The sequence below is a fragment of the Coprinopsis cinerea genome, assembly GCF_000182895.1.
Source record: "Coprinopsis cinerea okayama7#130 chromosome 5 map unlocalized cont3.5, whole genome shotgun sequence".
In the NCBI taxonomy this organism is placed as follows: Eukaryota; Fungi; Basidiomycota; class Agaricomycetes; order Agaricales; family Psathyrellaceae; genus Coprinopsis; species Coprinopsis cinerea.
The window spans coordinates 3,205,004-3,226,609 of record NW_003307540.1 but is presented as its reverse complement, the minus strand read 5'-3'; the positions used below and the strand labels follow the sequence as shown (position 1 = coordinate 3,226,609).

The 21,606-nt window shown below is 51.5% G+C and overlaps 6 protein-coding genes across 6 annotated transcripts; 3 read left to right on the top strand and 3 right to left on the bottom strand.

Moving 5' to 3' along the window:
- Positions 1-190: 190 nt before the first annotated feature.
- Positions 191-1,640, bottom strand: CC1G_12581 (phytase; the record flags this gene model as incomplete). The annotated part of the gene is made up of 5 exons (XM_001839176.2): positions 191-836; positions 901-1,181; positions 1,233-1,294; positions 1,332-1,492; positions 1,624-1,640. The coding sequence occupies 5 exons, from the start codon at positions 1,638-1,640 to the stop codon at positions 191-193; spliced, it is 1,167 nt and encodes a 388-aa protein (XP_001839228.2).
- Positions 1,641-2,096: 456 nt separating this feature from the next.
- On the top strand, positions 2,097-3,446 carry CC1G_14731 (hypothetical protein; the record flags this gene model as incomplete). Its single annotated transcript, XM_002911256.1, has 4 exons — positions 2,097-2,455; positions 2,683-2,820; positions 3,119-3,214; positions 3,398-3,446. The coding sequence occupies 4 exons, from the start codon at positions 2,097-2,099 to the stop codon at positions 3,444-3,446; spliced, it is 642 nt and encodes a 213-aa protein (XP_002911302.1).
- A 5,313-nt stretch (positions 3,447-8,759) lies between these two features.
- Positions 8,760-9,152, bottom strand: CC1G_12577 (hypothetical protein; the record flags this gene model as incomplete). The annotated part of the gene is made up of 1 exon (XM_001839172.2): positions 8,760-9,152. The coding sequence occupies one exon, from the start codon at positions 9,150-9,152 to the stop codon at positions 8,760-8,762; it is 393 nt and encodes a 130-aa protein (XP_001839224.2).
- An 859-nt stretch (positions 9,153-10,011) lies between these two features.
- Positions 10,012-10,513, bottom strand: CC1G_12576 (hypothetical protein; the record flags this gene model as incomplete). The annotated part of the gene is made up of 5 exons (XM_001839171.2): positions 10,012-10,096; positions 10,165-10,247; positions 10,303-10,332; positions 10,412-10,429; positions 10,496-10,513. 5 exons carry the CDS (start codon positions 10,511-10,513, stop codon positions 10,012-10,014), a joined length of 234 nt encoding a protein of 77 aa, XP_001839223.2.
- Positions 10,514-11,829: 1,316 nt separating this feature from the next.
- CC1G_12575 (hexose transporter) lies at positions 11,830-14,142 on the top strand (the record flags this gene model as incomplete). The annotated part of the gene is made up of 11 exons (XM_001839170.2): positions 11,830-12,035; positions 12,088-12,140; positions 12,202-12,381; positions 12,439-12,582; positions 12,646-13,033; positions 13,104-13,254; positions 13,321-13,421; positions 13,489-13,544; positions 13,661-13,783; positions 13,866-13,973; positions 14,039-14,142. Exons 1-11 carry the CDS (start codon positions 11,863-11,865, stop codon positions 14,140-14,142), a joined length of 1,581 nt encoding a protein of 526 aa, XP_001839222.1. The 5' UTR covers positions 11,830-11,862.
- A 1,356-nt stretch (positions 14,143-15,498) lies between these two features.
- Positions 15,499-21,162, top strand: CC1G_07936 (lysyl oxidase; the record flags this gene model as incomplete). Its single annotated transcript, XM_001839169.2, has 19 exons — positions 15,499-15,552; positions 15,605-15,714; positions 15,768-16,520; positions 17,123-17,128; positions 17,188-17,968; positions 18,066-18,266; positions 18,349-18,587; positions 18,669-18,690; positions 18,780-18,810; positions 18,896-19,039; positions 19,201-19,348; positions 19,437-19,447; positions 19,528-19,529; positions 19,582-19,705; positions 19,774-19,807; positions 19,865-20,138; positions 20,397-20,612; positions 20,694-20,743; positions 20,814-21,162. The coding sequence occupies 19 exons, from the start codon at positions 15,499-15,501 to the stop codon at positions 21,160-21,162; spliced, it is 3,549 nt and encodes a 1,182-aa protein (XP_001839221.2).
- Positions 21,163-21,606: the final 444 nt, after the last annotated feature.

Below are 21,606 nucleotides of genomic sequence, written 5' to 3'. Positions count from 1 at the left end.
CTGTCATGTAAGAGTGAAGACGACCTTTGTGAACTAGGAGCCAGTTGGAGAACAATGCGAGAGCACACACGACAACAGAAAGGTACCACATATACATACATCTACATAATAACCCCAGGATATAATTTACGCATAATCTTCGTGATGGCTTGGTTCGCCCGCTGGTATCCTCTACCTTCGCGATATCTGTTCAAAAATCTCCTTCACGCTCCACCCCCTCGAAGCACTTCTCCCAATCCCCATCACCGCTCTTCCTTGCATACCACTGGCTGTCGACAAACCTCTCCAACGTACACAGCCCATCCCCATCCCCTCCACAAAACTCCAGAGGCTGCACGGCGTCATTGACGAGGACTCTCACATAGTTCCTTCTCCTCTTCGCTTTTCCTTTCGTCACTCTTTCTACCCTATCATCTTCATCCTCCTCCTCATCGATGAATCCATTGAACACCTCTTGGTCCTCCTCCCCAACCCGCCCCTCAACCCTCCCCCGACACGTCATCCTCTCCACCACCATCCTTGCCGAAAACGGCGTAATCCGACTCGTCACCCACGTCCTCCTCCGATCCATCCTCTCCGGATCCAAATGCCCATCCACCTCCCCATTCCTCCCTTCCGGGTCCTGCCTAAACAGCCCCATAGCGCTAAACACGGCAACCATGAGGTTATCATGGCTAAAGTCGGCGTAGATGGTGCGGTCGAGGGGGAAGGTGTGTGGGGAGCTGGTGAGCGTGCGGTTGGTGGATGTATGGTCGTGCACGGGCGTGTTGGTGAGTCGTGCGAGGAGCTCGTTGATGTAGCCGACACCTTGGACTGGACCGAGGGGTTGGCCGTGTCTGTATAACCAGGGAATTGGAATACTCAGCCACAATTACGGTACAGCGAGGGAAAATAACCCACCCCCGATTATAATACTTCTCCAAATCAGCCAAATACTCGTACCCCTCAAACTCCTCCCCACTAAACAACGCACAAAACCGACTCGGACGCTCCATCGCCACGCTCTCGAATGCGCACAGGGGGATAAGGGAAGCGGCGTCCGCTGCGCTGAGGTTGGCGCCCGGTGCGAGGGCGTTAAGCCTGTCTGCGATAGGTTGGGCGAAGATTTCGGTCCAGATGGCTGTTTGAGGCTCGGGTGTACCGGCGTTGGGGCACATGTGGTCTTCGAGGGTGTCGTTGAGCTGGAGTGGATTGAGTAAAGGCAGGTGTGAAGAATGCAAGGGAGAACGGACGTGTTCGGGGATGATTACAGCCAGTTTAGGTTCGAAGATGTTGTTATTAGCGTCCGCGAAGCCTTTGAGAGATAGGCGTCAATCCATCTTTGCACTGACAGAAAGTGATCGTGGGGTTGGTTGTCTTACCAGCAGTCCAGTTGGTCGCAGAATCAATAACCCTCTCTGACCCAGACGCTCGCACGAATGGGAGCCCGGCTTTACCCTTCCGCACCAATTTTCGATAGCGCTCCCATGTCTTGGCTCCAGCTTCCGCAGATCTGTTCGGTGCGCCAGTAGGTTTTAAGTCAGTATATCAAGGAAAGAACTGAGAACTAAATGAAGGGAAAGGCAACAAAACCAAAGATCAAGACACGCACTGAAAAGCCCCAAACGGAACCAACTCATTCACACCCAAGGGGTACTCATACTCCTTCAAAAACTCCAACCGAGGATCTAGATACGTATGCGCAGATTGTAAACGGCTTAGTGCGCCCTGGATTCGTTCGTTGGCGCCTACGGTGGGGAAGCGCGCGCCGTGGCGTTGGATCTGTCGAGTGGGATGGGAAGGATGAGTAAGAAAGAATGAAGTGTATGAGATGAGTGATTAGATGGATGATGGCAGAAGGGAGGGACGGTGAGGGAGATAACGTGATAACGTGATAAGGTGCAGGGTGAAGTCGAATTGTGAAAGGTGCAGCGAACGGAGGTGAGATCCGTAAGAAACAAACAACGTGGGTCTCCTCGAGGAGTGAGTAATAACAACCGCAAAAACGTGGTTAATGACTCGAGGACTCAGGACTCAAAATTAAATCGACCCGGCGGAGGTGAGTTTAGAATTATGAATACGAGGCTCGAAGGAGGAGATAAAACGCGGAGTCCACGATGCATCGAATGGACGAGAGATGGGGTGAAATCGGAATTAAGAACCCCAACAACAAACGAAGACAGAAACGAGGACGAGAAGAAGAACCAAGGGAAGAGCAGAAGGGACTTACGATGTTGACCTATATCCACCCATCCCAAAAGACCATCGTCGTTCCGTACATATCGAGGGTTGATGTTCAAGTTGATGTCGAGGATGTTGATATCGAAGGCGTGGAATTTGAAGATAACGAGCGAACCGAGCAATCATGCAGATCGATAGACATTTGTGAAGACAGAAAGAGAAAGGAGAGAATGAATCAGTACAACAGGTCCTCGATCAGCCTCCAATCCCAAAATCGACCGAGTGGTGACAGACGGTATGCAAATCACCACCGGCGCCAACCAGGCCAAGTAAAAAAGGCAACCACCAACTCCGACCCACAAGAGATAAAGAAACAATGAACTCACTTGGTTAATCCTACATTCTCTAGGAGGCGGAACGTACTCGCGTACAGGAAAGTACGGCGAATACGCGCCCCAAAAGTTCGAAATTTCTATTGGCGGGAGGAAGGTTGATCTCGTTTCGTTCGTATGCGTCTTGTAGAAAGCGGAAGACGAGGAAGAGGAAGTGGAAGACGGATAGGGTAGGAAATACGGGGAAGAAGACGAAGACGAGGCAGAGTAAGGACTCCCCAAAATCGGAAACCCCACTAAAGGCCCATACCACACGCACGTGCACGACGTGAGTGTGAATATCATCGCGAGGATGAAGAATGCCATGAACGTTGGTGGTGTCCAGCCGAGGCGTCCCGTTAGTCTATTAATCACGAATCGCATGATTAGCGTATTGCTCGATCCAGTAGATTGCTTGATGGATAGAGAGAGAGAGAGGTAGATAAGTAGGGAAGTAACGCACCTGTCGAATCCTTCATATAAAGACTCGAGTGATCTCGTCCAGCGAGGTGGGATGGGTTCAGTTCTTGGGTCAGCGAGGGCAGGAGAGGAGGAGGTTGAAGGGCCATCGCGTTCCTTCGATTCAGATTCAGTCCCGTAGTCGCTCGTCGTTGGCGTCCTGCGATACGAGAGTGGGAGGAGGGGCGTGATTTCGCTCGTGGGGAGGATACTGAGTTCGCGATGTGCGTTCATCGTGATTCGTGGTGCTTGTCTGTGTCGGCGGTATGCGTTGTGCTCGCTATCGGGTATTGTCGATGTTGCTGGGAGACAAAAAGTGCCAAAACAGAGGGTAAGGAAAAACCCGTTGCAATAACCAACAGCGTTTAATAGAACCCACCTTGTATTAAACCCTAATCATCCACCAGCCAACCAGCCAGCCAAAACGGGATAAAACGGGGATCGAGGAAGGTGTGAGGCCTGGGGGCGAGGGGCGATGTCGACCAACGATACTGAACAGACGCGGGATCGAGGACGCGGTGAGGCCTAGGACTTCAGACAGGCTGCGGATGGAGCGAGGTGTGTCCAAGGATCTATTGCGGGGCGAACGCGGTGAGGCTCCGAGCTCCGACGTTCAAACTTCGAACCCTTTACTATATTAAATGGTCCTCCAACCACGAGGCTTCGAGAATCGAGGCTTGAGGCTCGAGGGCACAGCGAAAACCTATCAAACGCAGGGAACCTATCAATCACAACAAAGGGAGATTGAGTTCATCGTAATCGTAAATGAATTCATGAAATGGAAAAACAGAACAGAAATAGCGCATGTCAGTTTCAGTTAAACACGAGGCTCAGGGGAATATACATACCGAAGGGCCCTTACGGGAGGCTTTAGAAAAACGTGTTTGTTGGAGCGAGGTGCCTTGCTTACTTGTTAAACGAAGGGTCTTGAAGAAGGACGAGCGCCTCGAGAGATGGATGAAGGTCTTCAGAGGTAGAAGGCGACCTGGATAGGACAAACGGCGACTTGGAAGGTACCCTCCCTTCTTCTCGCTGAAGCCTTCTTCCTACAACATACACGGGGGACGTATCGTCTTCTTAAACCGCGGGTCTCCCTCTTCTGCTTCTTCTTAAGTAACCCAAAAGCCGAAATCCAAGAACCCAAGCCCAAGAAAAAAAATGAACGTGCATCCATCCGACATCTGTGTTGTCAGTTGTTTACGGGGTGGAGAGGGAGGCGAAAGGTAGAGCCTAATAGGGGCCATCCGATGTGAGCCTGGCAGCGAAGGAGTGAATGGCAGTGCGCACAAGACCCATTGGCATATGGGAGGGAACCAAAAAGGGAGAAAACTGGGAAACCAATAGCGGAGCGAACGGTCGTCGACCTAGGGATAGGGGGAGTGGATTCAAAACGGTCGTCTCACTGACTGATTATAGCGGTAGCTCCACAGGGTCACGGTCACGATCCGATATCCAACTTGCAACGTGCGCCCATCTCTCCGTTCTCTTTTCGTGTCACTGGGCGCCTGCGCCCAGTGTGATTTGGGTGTGATCTTTATTGAGTCTAGGATAAGGTTGCGCTGTACGTTAGCCACATGATAGTCACCAGGGTGTGATGCCAAATTAACTGACCTACTTACCTTCGCCTACTTCCCTTCCCAGCCAGAGTCGGAATGCCGATGTATGTAGTGCCGTGTCAAAAGCCAACAAAAGTCTACAATGAAAGTCTAAGTGCGATCACGAGCTTGCCTATGTGAAGAGATCTAAAATGGTGAGCCTGGGACTCGAGCTGCTGTCCTCTCTCGCCCTGAAAGCTTCAAGTCAAGAATCTAAGGTAAGAGTTGGGTAAGAGTTGGAAGGGGACCACGATCGTGAATTTTGGCTGGAGCGCCAGTCTTCGAAACTTTGACATTCGACATTGATGCTTCAGCGTGAGTTTGTGAGTAAGACTTAGATGGAGATTATGGCACTGCGATCTTCGAATATTAGGTTAGGGATAGGAGGAGTAACAGATGCGATAAGGATTTCAAAAAAGAGGAAAGAGCACGACGAAGACAACCCACGAGTGCCACGAACATGACTGATTGCACCTAGTGATCCGAACAAGGCGGACTAGACCAGTAGAACCGGCCATAACTAAAAGAGCGCCCTTCGCCGCAGAGCCTGCTACTACAGAGCTTCGCTTATATCCACTGACTCCTACGCATACTGTTCCTCAGTAACCAAAGCTCAATTTAATGAATTATCATGATGATATGCGTATGGTAGGAGTTGGATGACCGACTCAACACACAAAGAGATCATTTTCGAAAGCAAGCCGTTGTCCTGACGTCACCTTTTCTTCTCTACTTTGGATGTCTTCTCCTTTACGTTCCTTCAGTTTTAGCTTTGACACTGCTGACCATCTGTTGGGGAGCTTGATAACAAATTTCTGCGATATACATAGACGCGGGCGCTTAAATGTCACCATTGTGACGACGCGTCGCGTCTGGACTTGGGATCAGCGCCACAATTGAGGCAACTGTCGCCGTGACTCGCTTTTGTTGTTTCGACCTTCAAAAGCTGTGTTCTCTCCTCTCCTCTCCCTTCCGGAATGAAGCATTGATAGCACGCTACTTAGGTTTTGAGCCTGAGTCGAAAGCACTGCCGGTTGCCTTTGAAAACGACTGCTTGGATACGAGATGAACCCAATCTGTGGCAAGTAAGATTCTTAAGAATGAAGAATTAATGACTTCCTGTCGCCTACAGGTAGAGACTGAGAGTGTGGGTGGTATTGAGGGCGTACGCGCGTAGGTTTTGAAGGCTATTCTGTCTGCTTGGAATGGAGCCTTTTATGTACAGCACCTTAAAAAATCGTCGGGTATCGTCGTTGCCCTGAGGTCATGTAGTCAAGTTCAAGCTAGGATCTGACTCCGAATTCAAGGTTACGCTGGTCTCGAGGACCTTGCTCAACAGCCCACTCGCATTTCGAACATCGATGCGCGATATGCGAGTGCTGCGCCTGCGGCCAGTGTGAAGGGTCGGCACAGGCGGCACGACGCCATTGAGTGCTCAATTTGGATAGTAACGCTGGGCGTCGCGAGTGGCGAGTGTGTGTCCCTCCATTGTCCGTCCTCTTTCGCGGCTTCTTGACTCGAGCCAGGTGGGCTATTTGTCTCCATATGGATAATGGGAGAATGACTTCGAAGTTCGGTGAGAGAGAGATCAAGAAATGGCATCAGCGATCAAAATTGGCTCGTGTTCTTCCTTTTTTGGGATGTCGTCAGTGCCACTCGACAACCCTTTGTGCCACAGTTTGGAAAACGTATATAAAGGGTGGGGGTTGGTTCGTTGGGGTCCCACATCTTTCTTCCCTTCGTCCATCACCCTCTCCCTCTCCTCCCTTCTCCCTTCCCCTCCCTTCCTCACTCGACGTTGTGGCTGTCTCGGACGACTTCGACTTGGACTTGGCTGCGAATCCTGCCGATGAGCTCGAGGTGCGTTGGGACGAAGACCAGATCTCACTCCAGTCACCCGCCAAGGGTGTCGGAGCAAAAATGATAAAAAAACAGAGAATCAAAAATAGAGATGTGTCTTCGTCCCGACCGCCTCTCTGGCGACTTCGACAACCGCACCGACAACTTACCTGATCTGGGACTTGCTCTTTGGATTCTCTGTGTCTGGCTCTCGCGCTCGCTCTTTCTCTCCGGGTCAGGCCTTCCTGGCAGTGTCTGCGACTACGAGGCTTGTCTTATATTCGGCTTGACTCTTCTTCTTCTCCTTCACTGTGTTTCACGTCGAAGCGATGCTCTTGGTTCTGGCTGCCTGGCTCCTGACGACGACAGCGATGATCTTCCTGCCTGACTGGGCTCTGTCTCCCTCTTGGCTTGTGGACTATTATTTTTTGTGGCTTTCTGGATCGCGGACGACTACCTTCCTGGCCTGTGACTCTCTACCGACTCTTGGACCGGGTCTCTGGGGTCTCTCTGGCTATGAACTCTGGTGCTCACTTCTTCATCTCTGGGACAGGTCTTTCGGCGAACTCGTTGTGTCCACTTCGCTATGCCTCTGTGTCGGTGGACCTTCATCGATCATCACTGTGGCTCTCGCCGACGCAACTTCCCTGACTCTGACTATCTGGCTCTCTGACGTCTGTCTTCACTCTTACTCTCGGGTTCTGGCTTCAAGTTGGCAAGTTATCTCGGTGGCTCTCCTCGATTCTGCTTTGCTGGGCTTGCTGTCTTCTGGACGTGTCTGACCCAGACTCTACGATACACTTGTCTGTGTGTGGCTGTCCCGGCACCCACCGTTCTGGATATGCTCTCTCGACGCCGACCCTCTGCCTTTCGGATTCCCCTTCATCGACTGATAGGCTCATTCTGACTTCATTTGTCTAGGTCTCCGCGCTTCCGACACCCCGCTTACTGCTATCGGAAGGTCATCTCTCTGTGTGCTCTGCCCTGTGTTATGTTTCGCGGGGGTCTGGTTCGGCATTCTGAGGCATCCTCTCTTCGCCTTAAGAGCGGATGGGTCTACGATGGACTGGTGAGCGAATGGTCTGAGATCTTGAGAGCTTCAGCGCAGCGTCCAGATTTATTCAGCTTTGCTTTCTCGCACCCCTTCCACGGGTTTCTCTCCTCACTTGAGTGCAGCCCTCAGGCTTTCGCAGCTTGTCAAGCTAGCAGCGTTCTAGAGCCTTGTGGGTAGGGTATGGCGGGTCAAGAACAAGGCTTCAAGACCTTTTTCTGAATGCGAATTTATGGTACGTCGTTATCGAATTTATAGTCCACTTGCTGACCTCCTCCTTGATTCAGACCGTAAGACATCTTAAGACGAAGTGTCTGGGTGCTATGTGAGTGGCATCCTCCTCTATTTTCGATGGCGATTTCACTAATGTACCAATTTGTGCCACAGGTTTAGTTCTGAGATGAGTTGTGAGGTTGTGTGAGAGCATCGTGAGGTATGTCTTTCGCCATCCCTCACCCGTGTTCGGCTGGCTAATATATGGATAGATCAAGTGAAGTCCGACATCTCAGTGTGTGCCTCAAGACTGAGCGTCACTTTGAGCTTTGTTCTGGGCTATCGACGCCAACTACACTGCTTGATATACACTAAGAAGTCCGACTCTTGCTCCTCCGAGTCACCAGTATCGAGGACGGTACGCGTCGGTTACTTGACCTCCCGTCGGCTGATCAAGTTCCGCATCCAGTCCTGCCTCACTCTAAGGTTCTCACTGATCATGACTCAGCATTGGCACGCTAAGGGATATGGCTCGAAGACTGCGGGGGATCCTGGGGAAGGTGGGGGGAGCTACGCACCCGACCATTGCGCGGGTGATGCTCTCCCCTTCCTCGTGCTCCCTTGTCGTGGGTCCCTGGGCTTAAGACTTCGGAGAACTTAAAAGGTTCTCCGGGTCGAACCAAAGCACGTTAAATCAGATTTTTTCAGAGCCTAGAGGTGGTTTAGTGGATTGGGTGAGTGGGTGCGTTGGGTTTAGTGGTTGGCTGATTGGGGTTGCTTTCAGGCAATTAAATGTTTAACTTGCAGACGGGTCTCCGACTCTGCGAAATTTCGAGGATCTCTATACCTCATTCGTCGTAGGTCTCCCACTTGGATGCGTCGATTTTGACCGGTTTCTTCAGGGATCCGCGATTTGACTTGAGACTACTCGTGAGGTACGTACATGCACGCCTTCGTCCTCTGTGCACATACTGTGCGTGAGGTACGTCGGTTTCTTTCTTGTGTCCTTTGGATGCGGGGTGCTGACAATTCTTCGCTTATCTAGAGATACTCTGAGTGCGAGTTTGGGAACTACGACCCGCGACTCGGAGAGACCGACCCGCGAGCCTCGAGCAACCCGACCTGTGTTAATGAGCCTTGAGGGAGTCTGGGAGGATGTGAGGATGTGAGGTTGAGACGATGCGAGAGACCAGTGAGGGATCGTGAGGTCACGGGTTTGTTAGGGTCCTTGATCTGTGAGGGTCTGCATCTGAGTTGAGCGTCGTGAGGGTCTGGGTCTGAGTTGAGCATCGTGAGGCTCTGAGCTGCGAGACGAGGTGAGAGCTGCGTGCGCCCGTTCTGAACTGACCGTGGAAACCGTGAGGTTGTGAGGATGAGGAGTGTCTCCGTCGAGACGTCAGCTTCAAGCTTCGAGACTAAAACCGTGATCGCTCCTTTGACGATGGTTTGAAGTTCTGAAGGCATGAGCGAACATGGCGTGAACTGTTAGCGAGGATCGTGTTGGCAAGGCGAGTTAGATTGGTTTGAGGAGTCTAAGCTATGTAGGCTGAGGAAGGACTTCAGTAGTGAGGCGACGAAGGAGGATGGAGATGTGGAACACTGAGGCAACATGGGCCAGTGAGGTCACCTGCAAAGTGAAGTCAGCAAGGCCCTCGATGGCGTGCTTCAAGCTTCAAGCTTCAAGACTCGTCAAAGTCGCGCATTAGTTTCTAGTCCCGGCGAAAAAGCCACTTCGCGTCCCTCAAAGCTAGCTCAACATCGGACACCTCCAAGTCCTTGCCACCACTTGAGTTAACCAGAACCTTGTCCCAGATCGCCTGTCATCTCCTTTCTGAAAGGGCAGCGCACTTGAAAGATAAGAGTTTGGTCAATTGGGCGAGAAGACTGCCGGGGATCCTGGGGAAGGTGAGGGTGATCAGAGGGAAATCACCCTTTCCTCTTGCTCCCTTGTCATGGGTCCCTAGGCTTAAGACCTCCGAGTCAAACCAAAGGGATCTGGAGGAGGGCGGTGAATGGTTAGTCTTCTCGTGGTATCTTTCGCAGAGGCACCTGGGCTCCTTGGTCTGTAGGCTATTGTCCCAACCGAGTGCAGTGCGGCATCTTTCCATCATATAGTGTATACACCTCGTCTTCAAAATGCAGTGCTCCTTTGTCTTCTTCCAAGGCTCCCCTATGCGATGTGCGATTTCATGTTCATGGTATTGCAAAAGCGAAAGCGAGTAGTACAGATTGTTTGAAAGCTGCTAGAGACGGTATTATCGGACTGCTGTTATCGTTGTGGATGCTGTTATCGTCGTCGTCGATGTGGGGTGTCGATGATGAATCACTGGCCACCGCGCAGGGCGAGGACCAAATGCAGCACAGCGCCAGCGTTGATGTTGAAGTCCTTTGCCGTCTTGTCGTCGGGCCTGGAGGCGTCGGGGAGAGTCCTGAGTCAGCAAGCTTCGAGTGCGGATTGTGAGTGGCTGCGACGTACATCTGACGACCACCGAAAATGAGACGCTGTTGCTGTGGAGGCACGCCGGACTGCTCCTCGACCTTCTCCTTTATACGGGCGATCTAAACGGGGTGTCGGTTAACCTGTGCCGCTGCGCGATGGGCATTTTGGACGGACCTTGTCGTCAACATCGATATCGAGCTCGATCTAGGCGCCGAGAACGGGTGGGTCAGTTCAGTGGTCTGTGTCGGAGGATCGTGACGATCCTGTAGCGAGGGTATGATACCTCTTTGCCAGTAAGTGTCTAGATAAATCAAAGCCACAAAAACGCGTCAGATCGTCTTCAATATAGGAATAAATGACTACACACCTTGACTTTGATCAGCATTCTGGGATCGTTCTAGTGGTCGTAAAGTCTACAGTTATCCGTTAGAGTTCGTTGAGAAATTAAAAGGAGGTAGTATAGACACTGACAAGGTTAGAGTCTAGTGGTGGTGAGTGGCGGAGGACAAGCTGTTGATGACTTTTATCAATCACCGCTAACATCATAATGAGTCCAGTCACGCCGCGTCGGGATCTCGTGACTCGCCTTGAGCAACTTTGTCCCGACCACCATCATCCCGCTCCCGACGACGCTGCTGCCGACGATGAGCAGCGACGAGGACGACGTTTGAGACGACGGGGACCGCCGTAATAGACGCCTACGAGGCACTCACGACACCGCCCTTGGCGCGTTGCTCGCTTCCGCGGTCATTGGAGATTTCTGTCACCTGGGAGCCCGTCGCGGCTGCAAATGTGGGTCTTGAACTGTGTTTCACTATTGTCCGCATGGCTTGCACCTGAAGTGGGACGGACATCTCAGCTCGGGGACCTGGGAGTCACAGGTACGCCAGACAATAGCTCTGCCAGCGCTCACGTTCTCAAAAAGTCCGTAATTTAGTGATCTTTATGCTACACGCGTGGTCCTTTCCTCGAGAAGCTGGCTGCTCTATTGGCGGCATCTAACTTCCGGGACCACGAGACGTCCTCACAGTCTCGAAAGGGTCTATACCAGTGGACGCTATGTCACTGGATTGGATGCTGAATCATGGTTGACGAATCTAGAGATATTTGCTGAGCAAGTCTCCTCAACTTTGGTTTCATGTCGACCCCACATGTTCACCCCCAGGTCAATAACCCTTTGACGGGCTGGTCGTACCGTGCTCCATAATCGTCAACTAGCACCCTCGGCTTGGTATCGCCAATCACGGCACTCCCACGAATAGCAAGTCTCGTCCGGGTTTTCTCCGTGCGTGTTCAGCAGGCGCTCGCGCATTAACGACTCATTGACGTCTTTATTATCATAGCAAACTCCCCCTGTTTGACCTCGGCTACTGTGTGCCTATTTTGCGCAGAACATTCCAGGTAGAAACAACGCCAATTCGGGCCATACAACGTCGAATTCTGTCCCGACTTCGCTCTGGAGGACAGGACATGACGCTTCTCCCTTGGAGCTTCTTTGATCTGGACGTGGTTCTTCTGCCAGCTTGTGTGGTCAATCTTTCTATATGGCGATTAATGCGGGGAAATATTGGACTAAGCTTCTCCACTTGGCAATGTTCGTGAACGCAGGAGTCGGACAAGTGACTGTCGTGGGTCAATGGGGCGATTTGGTGGTTTAAAAGCCTCCAGTGTTTTGGAAAACAGACAAGGTCTTCTTGATCTCTCCTTCAACCTTCGGTTTCCCGTTCACTTACCATGGCTTCCGCAACCGAGGACAGGAAGAGCCCAGTACCGGCCGAGGAGGAGCCCAACGCTATCGTCACCAGGCTGGTGGCTCAAGACCCTACGCCATGGTACAAGAAACCCAACCTGCGCATGCTCTACATCATCTTCATCCCGACATGTCTCGGTGTAGAGATGACTTCAGGGTGAGTACTCTTGCTCGCCACTACAGAACACGACCACTGAACGCAAGGACAGTTTCGACTCTTCCATGATGAACGGTCTTCAGGCTGTTGACTCTTGGGACCAATGTACGCACAAACGCAACAGTCCTCACAGAGAATTGAACCTGACAGACGTCCTTTTCTTCAGACTTCAACCAGCCCCGGTCTGCCCTTCTTGGATTGATGTCGGCCATCTACTCGTTGGGAGCCATCGCGGCCGTTCCTTTCGTCCCGTGGGTCACTGACAAGTGGGGTCGTCGGTTTGCCATCTTCTTCGGTAGTGTTATCATGGTTATCGGTGCCGTCATCCAGACCGCTTCCCAGAACTGTGAGTCTTCATGATCCTAGTTTGGAATTTCTTCTGACATCTCTTCGACCCGCTCAGTCGCCATGTTCGTCATTTCCCGTTTCATCATGGGTATTGGTATCGTCTTCGCCATCGTCGCCGCTTCTTCTTTGATTGGAGAGCTGTCGTACCCAAGAGAACGTGCCATCATGGGATCCTTGTTCAACGCCTGCTGGTTCATCGGTGTGTACACGCGTTTCCATGCGGTTGGTCTTCAAGGCTGAATGTCGGCGATCCCTACTATAGGTGCCATTGCTGCTGCCGGAACTACCCTCGGAACTTTCAGCATGTCCTCCACCTGGGGTTGGCGAATTCCCTCCGTCCTCCAAGCATTCCCCAGTCTCCTGCAAATCATCTTCGTCTACTTCCTCCCCGAGTCCCCTCGTTGGTTGATCGCCAAGGGCCGTGGCAGTGAAGCGTTCGCGATTCTTGCCAAGTACCACGCTGAGGGTGACCATGAGTCTGAGCTCGTCAAGGCTGAATACGTCCAGATTGAGACGACCCTCGAGTTGGAGAAGGAGACTTCTAAGGTTGGATGGACTGATTTGTTGAAGACTGCTGGTATGAGAAGGCGTTTGATTATTGGTGCTTTCCTTGGTCTTGCCACGCAGTGGAGTGGAAATGGTTTGATTTCGTGAGTGGTTTTGTTTTTTTGTTGCGGTTGGTGGGGTTTTTGAAAGAAAGGATTCTGATGTTTGGATTAGGTACTTCTTGGCTCGTATCCTCGACAATGTTGGTATCACCGACAACCGCACCAAGAATATTGTCAACTTGGCGAATACGTGCTGGGGTTTCTTCAACGCGACTATCCTTGCTCTCACCGTTTCTCGATTCCCTCGTCGAGTTATGTATTTGGTGCGTGCCTTGCTTTGGAAAGAAATCGAAGAACCAAATCTGACGAATATATGTGTGACTGTGTAGGTCTGCACCATCTCCCTGTTGTTGGTGTTCACCGGTTGGACGGTGGCTAGTGCCCGATATGCCCTGACTGAAGACCAAGCTTCGTCCAAGGCTGTCATTGCGTATGTTTAATTCGGTTTTTATCACCGTTGTTGATACATAGGATGCTGATGATTGGTTTGTGGATAGATTCATTTTCTTGTATAGCCCTTGCTATAACATTGCTTTCAATGCTTTGACGTACAGTGCGTATTTTCGTGTTTTCTTGGTTTTATTTGTTTTTATTTCGCCTGCCTGCCTGTGTTTTATGGGAGGCCTTTGTTTTTATGGGGAAAGAGAGGCTAATGGAGTCGTGTTATAGCTTTCCTCGTCGAGTTGTTCCCCTTCCACGTCCGAGCCAAGGGTATCACCATCTTCCAGATCTTCAGTCGATGTGCTGGATTCTTCAATCAGTTTGTTAACCCTATTGGTATTGAGAACGTTGGTAAGTCACTCGTCTCACACTGAGCTCGTGCTCCCAGTGAATGACGCGATGCTCATGATTTGATTTTTTTGGGCGAATACAGGCTGGTATTTCTACCTCAGCTATGTCGGCTTTTTGTTGTTTGAAGTGTTGTTCATCTTCTTCATGTTCCCTGAGACGCATGGGAAGACGTTGGAGGAGTTGGCATTCTGTACGTTCCCCTTTTTTCTCTATCTTGGTTTCGCGAAGGATGAGGTTACTGATACGGTGCCGTAGTGTTCGAGAAGGATGAGATTAAGAAGCAGAATGAGTTGGTTGAGAAGACTATGCAGAATGAGCAGGTTGTTGAAGGGAAGGATGAGGAGTCGAAGAAGATGTGAAAACGTGATGTCCACCTACTTCACCGGCCCTTCATGACCACGAGCTTTTTGACGAGTTTTTGCATGCATTGTTCATGATTTGATTCGATGTCGATGATGATTTTGATACATACCCGGTACCCATGACCGACTCTACCACTTCATTTTTTCCGAGGCGGTACGCTTGATATACAAGCAATGTATTTTTATATATACGTACAGTCTTTCGATTTGGGGGTTGTACGGCTAGTTGACTTTTTGTTTTTCTACGTAATGATAAAGGTTGAGTAGAAAACGGAAAGAGACTCGGAGGAGAGGGTTGAAGCTTTGAATTGGAGAAGGAGATGAAGGGTAGGTAAGTCGGATGAGGAATGAGAAAGGGAAGGAATGGGAGTAAGGGAGAGTCCCACTCTCATCCTCACGGCAGGGTTGCGAAGTCGGTGCAACTTTCGGTCGGTGTAAGGTTCTAGTCCCGTGGCTGACCTCTCACTCTGCATGTACTTGGCCAATCCGTGTCTCCCTAATTATAAATAAAGCGGATCCTAGATATTGCTAAAAGAAAAGCCAACCCCACTCGTAAGCCTAAAAAGAAACAGAGGCGGCAATTAAGCGCGTGCGATACAGTTTGAAGGAATTGGAGGGGGAAGCAAGTACTACATACATAGTTCGTTGGTGTTCCGAAGAAGTATTTCCATTTTATGGAGTGGCGGAGAAGAAGATGGGTTCGAACTTTTGATGTGGAGAAGGTGTGGATGTGTGGAGGGGGAAGTTGGATGATGGGAGGGGTGGGAGGGGGGACTCAGAGTTGCCGTGGAGTGCAGGGGCAAGGGACAATCGTCGCGTTGTAATTGGTATATCGGTTTTTCCGCAGTGGGGTGGATGATTCATGAGGTGGAGAGTAGGTTGGACGTTGATTAGAAGTGGGGAATTTGGGAGAGATAGGATCGACATGCGTTCGGAAGAGCAGCGGAAGAGGGAACAGTGTGCTCGTGAAGTGTGAAGTTAGGGTGGCTAGTGTGATAGTATAGGTATGAGGCGTTACGGTTTTCCCAATACCACTCGCCGGGTCTTCGCTTTTGATGTATTCTAGGAGGACTTTGCCTTGCAGTACAGTCTTCCTCAGGCTCCACCCCGAGTCGGAGTTGTCCTCCTCGCCGTCGTCGAGCCAGGCGAGTTCGATTGTTTTTTTTTTTTTGTTTTGTGGAGACTTCCCAGTATGAAATAATAAGTCTCGAGATAGGCGACTTCGAAGAGTCACCCTATGGATTTCAAAAGAAAGTAGCACGGTTGAGAATCGAACCCGCGAACTGTTGGGCCAAACGCTCGAGGGAATTTGGGCGGCGACCGACGGATTACCTAAGCGATCTCAACTCTACCATGGACGTCGACAGTGAGCCAGGCGCTGGAAAGGTTGTGGTTGCTCGTGACAAGGTATGGGCCCTGGAGCAGTATCTTTATGAGCTGTGAAACTTATAGTTTGTAGACGGCACCGTTTCTGATCAGGACATTTGTGAAAATCGGCGGATTTCATCGGTTGACGCTGTTCGAGGATGGGACGCTTCCAACGACTGACGAACACCAAATCTTCACCTGGTGCGTCTATAGAATACGTTCATCTTTTGAAGGAACTGCTAAACGATGACTAGGCGCGACGCAACACTGAAAGAAATCCTAACGACGCTCCGGAATACCTCCCCGCATGTAGCGGAATTCAAACATCCCCTGGCACGATTCAGTTTCAAAGCCGTCTACGCAGACTCTGCCAGCAAAGGTCGCTTCACCCAAAAAGACCTCGGCATGGTCTACTCGCGCGACATCCTCGGCGAACCCGGGTCCCATGGTGTCACCGCCCCGCGGCTGCTGCTCGAGGACGAAGAGGGCGGCGGGGGCGCAGCAGCGAACAGGGATTCCGAGCACCCTGTCCCACGCGAGCGCGAGGAACGCACACTGGATGATTTGCGGTTCGTCCCGGGTGATTATATTATGGTGTCTGTTATTTTGCCGAAAGGCGCGAATGTACCGACGGAGTTGTCGATCAAGGGGAGTGGGGCGAATGCGATTGGAGGAGGAGGAGGAGGGCCGCCCGGTTGGCGGTCGGGGCCATCGCAGTCTTCGGGGCCTCCGGCGGGCCGGGGTGGGGGTGGGCATTGGAGGGGAGAGTCGAATGCGCCTTTGTTTGGTGGGAGGGGCCGCGGAGGACGGGGAGGACGGGATAGGGATAGAGACAGGGATGCTGATTATGACCGCCGCGTGCCGCCGCCCAGGCGACACGACTCTCCTCCTCCCAGGAGTGGCGGTGGGTGGGGAGCCAGAGGTGGGCGAGGAGGCGGTGGTGGACGTTCGCGGTCCCGGTCGAGGTCCCGTTCGCGCTCGCGCTCGCCACCTCGAAGGCGGGGGAGGTATGATTAGCCTGCGCGTCCATGTTGCGTACTTACCCTTCCCAGCTACAATGAATACCCTTTTTGCTTCCCTTTTTTGATTCTTGGCTCTCGATGATTCGCTGTGAATCCTATGATCATGACATTAAGAAGCTTTCGGTGGTGAATGGGGAGCGGTGCAAGGTGCATGAGAATCTCCTCCACTTTTTCGTCAACTGTGTGCTAACGTATTTGCTATTGACAGTGACTGAGTATGTAAGACATCGAAGGATTGTCACCGCCTCGTTTTGGATATAGTATGGATGCGCATAGCTTCTCCCGTTGCAGCGTTACCCCTGAGGTCCAGAAACGGAGCAGAAACATGTCCAGCTGATATGTGCCTTTACAATGTTCTCTTCCTTTTGCTTGCATCGCCGACGGCGAATTAGGATGAGTGCGTGGTACCTCGTCTTCGAGGGAGTGCTTCGATGTCCGCCGTGCCTGTCAAACCCCCTTTCACCCTACTTCGTGTTCCAATGCCGTTAACCATATTCGTCACAGAAGAGTCATGGAACTCACAATGTGCCCCAATTCCATGTACTCCATGATAAGAAGCTGCGGGCTCCGAGAGGATATTTATGTAGTTCCAGGTGAGCCCCGTCTTATCACTGCTTTTGACCTTCTCACTGACAGCCTTTCTCTCCTACAGAGAGAACATGTCTGTCCCCTTGATAACGCCGCTTCTAAAGTCATCTCCTGTAGCAGAGAAGATTAACACTGCACGAGAACGGGAACGCAAGTCACATTGGTGGCTCAAAGTCGTCATAGCAGGCGTTGCCACATTTGCCCTGGTCTCGCTGGGCCTTTCGCACTATCGCTATGGATCCATCATCGGTACACCGTCCACTGCCACCCCCTCCGTTCTGTTCCCTGCTTCCACGACAGGAAAGTTGGAAGAATGCCCGGCGCACGACGGACCCAAGCCCGCTTCACCGCCCGCTCCTTACAACCCCTGGGCATACCTCCAGCAACACGAAACTGCCGACATCCAAGCGTGGCTCGAGTCGAACCCCCCACACCTCGGTCTCAATCTCAACCTGACAAAGGCTAGTCAAGCGGCGATCTCGGATAATGCGGTATACAATATCGAGACGTTCTACCCGCCCAAGGAGGAGGCGCTTGCGTACCTCGATGACCCGGAGAACGTCGAGCGGCCGAGGAAGTACGCGAGGGTTACGATTCACCATGGGGGAGAGCGGGTGCCGTGCGTTAGGGATTATGTTGTGGGTCCTTTGCCTCTGCGTGTTGGCAATGGGAGTCGCAGTCGTGGATCTGGACGCGTCGGTGGGTGGACAGAGGTCGATGTGAAGCCGTTGGAGGAGATCTACCATCGGCCTGTCATCCCGTACAACGCGCGTGGGTTGGAAGATTTGGTGGAGGCGTTTAGGTTTATTGAGGGTGTTGTGGAGCCTATTCGGGACGCTATGAAGGTCAGTTTTTCTCCGCCTTCATTTCCAGACTTCTCCAATTCCGGTAAAACGTATTGCTGACATGTTTTTCTTGTGATGTTTCTCTTTGGGCAATTAGGATCTCTTTGGTGGGGTCTGGGATGGAGAGAACGATACCCTCACAGCTGGACCCGGCGGTCCGTGGAGCTACGACGGCTCGTTCAGGAGGGCATGGGTAACGTGGAGGTACAACGTTGCAGGCTCCTTCCTCGTGCCTATCAACTTTTACAATTATGTGGAGATGTCGGGTACGGATCCTTCGCTATGGAAGATTCTAAGGGTGAGCTCAAGCTTCATGCGTTTAACCATTTTCTTCGATTCTGCATTCGGCTCCGTGACTAATAAAACTCCCCCACCACCAGATCGTCTACCACAACCAAATCTTCCCGTCCACCGAGTCGTTCCTCGAGGCGTATCGCAATGGTTCACTCGTGCGGCATCCTCCGCCTATCATCCCTAGGCAAAAGGAAAACGAAGTGAAACGCCAACTCGAGTGGACGTCGAGAAAGCGTACTGGCGAGCCTAGGGACCTGGACCACCTCCCAGGCCCGCGCGCGGTCTCCTTCGCTGGGCCACGATTCCGCGTGGATCGGGAGCTGCAGTACGTCAGTTGGATGGGGTGGGGTGTGTATTTGGGTTTTGATCGGGATATGGGAATGAGTTTGTGGGATGGGCGGTTTAGAGGGGAGAGGGTGTTTTATCAGGTGGGTTTCTTTCTTTTATTATTATTATGGTTCTCTCGTGTTTTTGGGTAATTGGGGGATTGGTACTGATGGATGGTTTTGTCATGTAGTTGGCGCCGCAGGAAGCGATTGCTCAATATGGTCAGTAACCACGTCCCTTCTCCTCCGTTCTCTCCCTCCTTCCTACACCGATACGCCTAACTAACGTACCCTCTGAACCCCGCAGCCGGCGCCGACCCGATCCAATCCTCCACAGCATGGCTAGACCGGTACTTTGGCATGGGCATCCTCGTGCGCAACCTCATACCCCACTATGATTGTCCGCACGAAGCTTTGTTTTTGCCTGCTGAGACTTTTCACGCTGCTATGGGTGCGTTTCTTTCTTTCTTTTTTGTTTTTTTTTTGTTTTTTTTTTTTTTTTTTTTTTTGTCTTTTTCGGGCCCTCCGTGCACATTTGCCTGAAATGCCACCTTTGGTTATCTACCGTGACGTGTGTTGGTGTCCTTCTTACATCGTCTTTTTATGTTACAGGTGGGCATATTCGCCGCGACAGAGCGATATGTGTGTTCGAGATGGACACGGGGAAGCCGATTACGAGGCATGTGGGAGATGTGGAGGGCGAGATGGGCGCTGTGAAGGGGTATGTGTTGGTTGTGAGGAGTGTTAGTACTGTTGGGAAGTGAGTGGAACGTCTGTTTCTCCTTTGGTTATAGCCGTGCTGTTGGGCTTGGGAGCTGATGATTTATGCTTGATTTTCTTGTTTGTAGTTATGATTATCGTGGGTGCAGAACAGTCGAGTTTGTTGGTATAGTAGTGCTGACGCTTCGCTTTGACTGGCGGTTTTGGATGATTTACTAGTGGTGCGTACCAGAGTGCTTTGGAACGAAAGATTAATCATGCATGCATTGGCAGTTCGACTACATTTTCCACCTCGATGGGACGATCGAAGTCAAAGTGGCTGCTTCGGGCTACCTCCAAGGTGGATACTGGACGGAGAAGCAGAGGGATTATGGGTACAACCTGAGCAAGTTCAGCAGTACGTAGCAGTCCATTCGGGATTCTCTTCTGGATGGGATGATGACCAAGCGATCTTCACTTCGCTAGTGGGCAACATGCACGACCACGTTATCAATTTCAAGTACGCTACTAGCCTCCTCCTCATTACCTTCTAGCCACGCTCAAGCCATCTCCACAGAGTCGATCTAGATATCGCAGGAACCTCCAACTCCCTCCTCAAAACCACGATGGCGCAGGAAGAGGTGACCTTACCCTGGGCAGACGACGACTGGGGCAACACCGTCGTCCAGCAACGCGTCACACGGGAGTATGTGGCTACGGAGGACGATTCCCGCGTGCAGTATGCGAAGAACTTCCAGGGGATGTATGCCATCGTCAATAAGGATCGATTGAACAAGTGGGGGAACCCGAGGGGGTATGCGATTCAGCCTGGGCTTTCGCCTATTAGGAATGTGGGTTTTCTTTTTTGGTTTTGGTTTTGAGTGTTGAGTGAGGGCAGTGACTAACTGGTTTACGTATGGTGCCCGTTCTCATCCCAATTTTCAACGCGCAATCATCCATCGACGACAACCACTCTCGCTATCCCATCTGAATCCCCTCCAATTTACACCGTCACTCGCCCGTCAACTTCGCGTCCACCGTCCACTGTCCACTGTCACTCCCCACGTCCGTCGCCCGCCGCCCGACACCCGACACCCGACACCCGACAGACGGTCGTTGGCTCCAAACGCCTCGAGAACAACGCCAATTGGGCGAAATACAATCTAGCTGTGACGCGTAGGAAGGAGACTGAGCCTTCCTCCAGCTGCATGTGGAATTTACACCTCTCCGGTGCGCCTGTTGTGGATTTTGACAGGTTCTTTGATGGGGAGAGTTTGGATCAGGAGGATTTGGTGGTTTGGGTTAATGTTGGGACGCATCATTTGGTGAGTTGCAGGCTTTGGATGTGAAGGTGTGGATTAGAGGAAGAGTCGGTGAGACTGACCACTTCAAACGCGGTTTTGTAGCCCCACGCTGAGGATTCGCCGAATACCAAGACTAACATCGCGACTTCTGGGTAGGTGTGCTGTCATCATCTTTCCATCCAGTTATACGCCATCTGACATGCCAACTTCATATTCGCACAGATTCATGCTAACGCCGTACAACTACTTCGACTCTGATCCAAGCATGGAATCGATGAACGCGATCATCCTCCATCCGCCCAAGCCGGGTAGCACTGACCCGGGTGAAGCGTTTGATTTCCATGACTATGGTGTGAAGCAGGATTTCCATTGTGTGCCGAGACCTCCTACTCCGTTTAGGTATGACGCTGAGAGACCGGTGTTTGGAGACCGAGAGGAGAGTGGCGGTGGTGTGCCGGGTGTGCCGGGTGAAGATGGGAGAGGTGGAGGGTACGACAAGGCGATGATAGGTGCGGCGTATGACAAGATCCGCTCTGTCCTTCACCCGCTGCGTATCAGGACTGGAATTTAGCGACAGGCAGGGCTGTGTTTGACCGCTTAAAGTGTGTTGAGGAGGTCGAAGAGTCGAACAAGGGTGGATTTTTCTGTATCGCTTCTTATATCTGAATATCTAATGTATGTATTTGTTTTTCTTGTTTCCGTGTCACATCTATGCTTTATTGAAGATACCTATATATATATACGCTTTCATTCTCTTGTGGCAGCATATCTACTCTCTTGGCACAGTATGGCCTTCCGCAGGCCAAAGAAGATAGTTGTATGCTTTTACGTCTGCCACTCTGATATCCTACAAACTAACTTCCTGACAAAGTTCGACGTGCGCAGTACATACGACTTAACCCTCCTGAGGTCGTTCTTACCTGGGTTGATGTGGCGGCTCGACGACTGCTGAAGGTTTGAAGTACAAAGGTGACGCCATCGACGTCGTCTTTAAACGCAAAGCTGAAAGACAAGC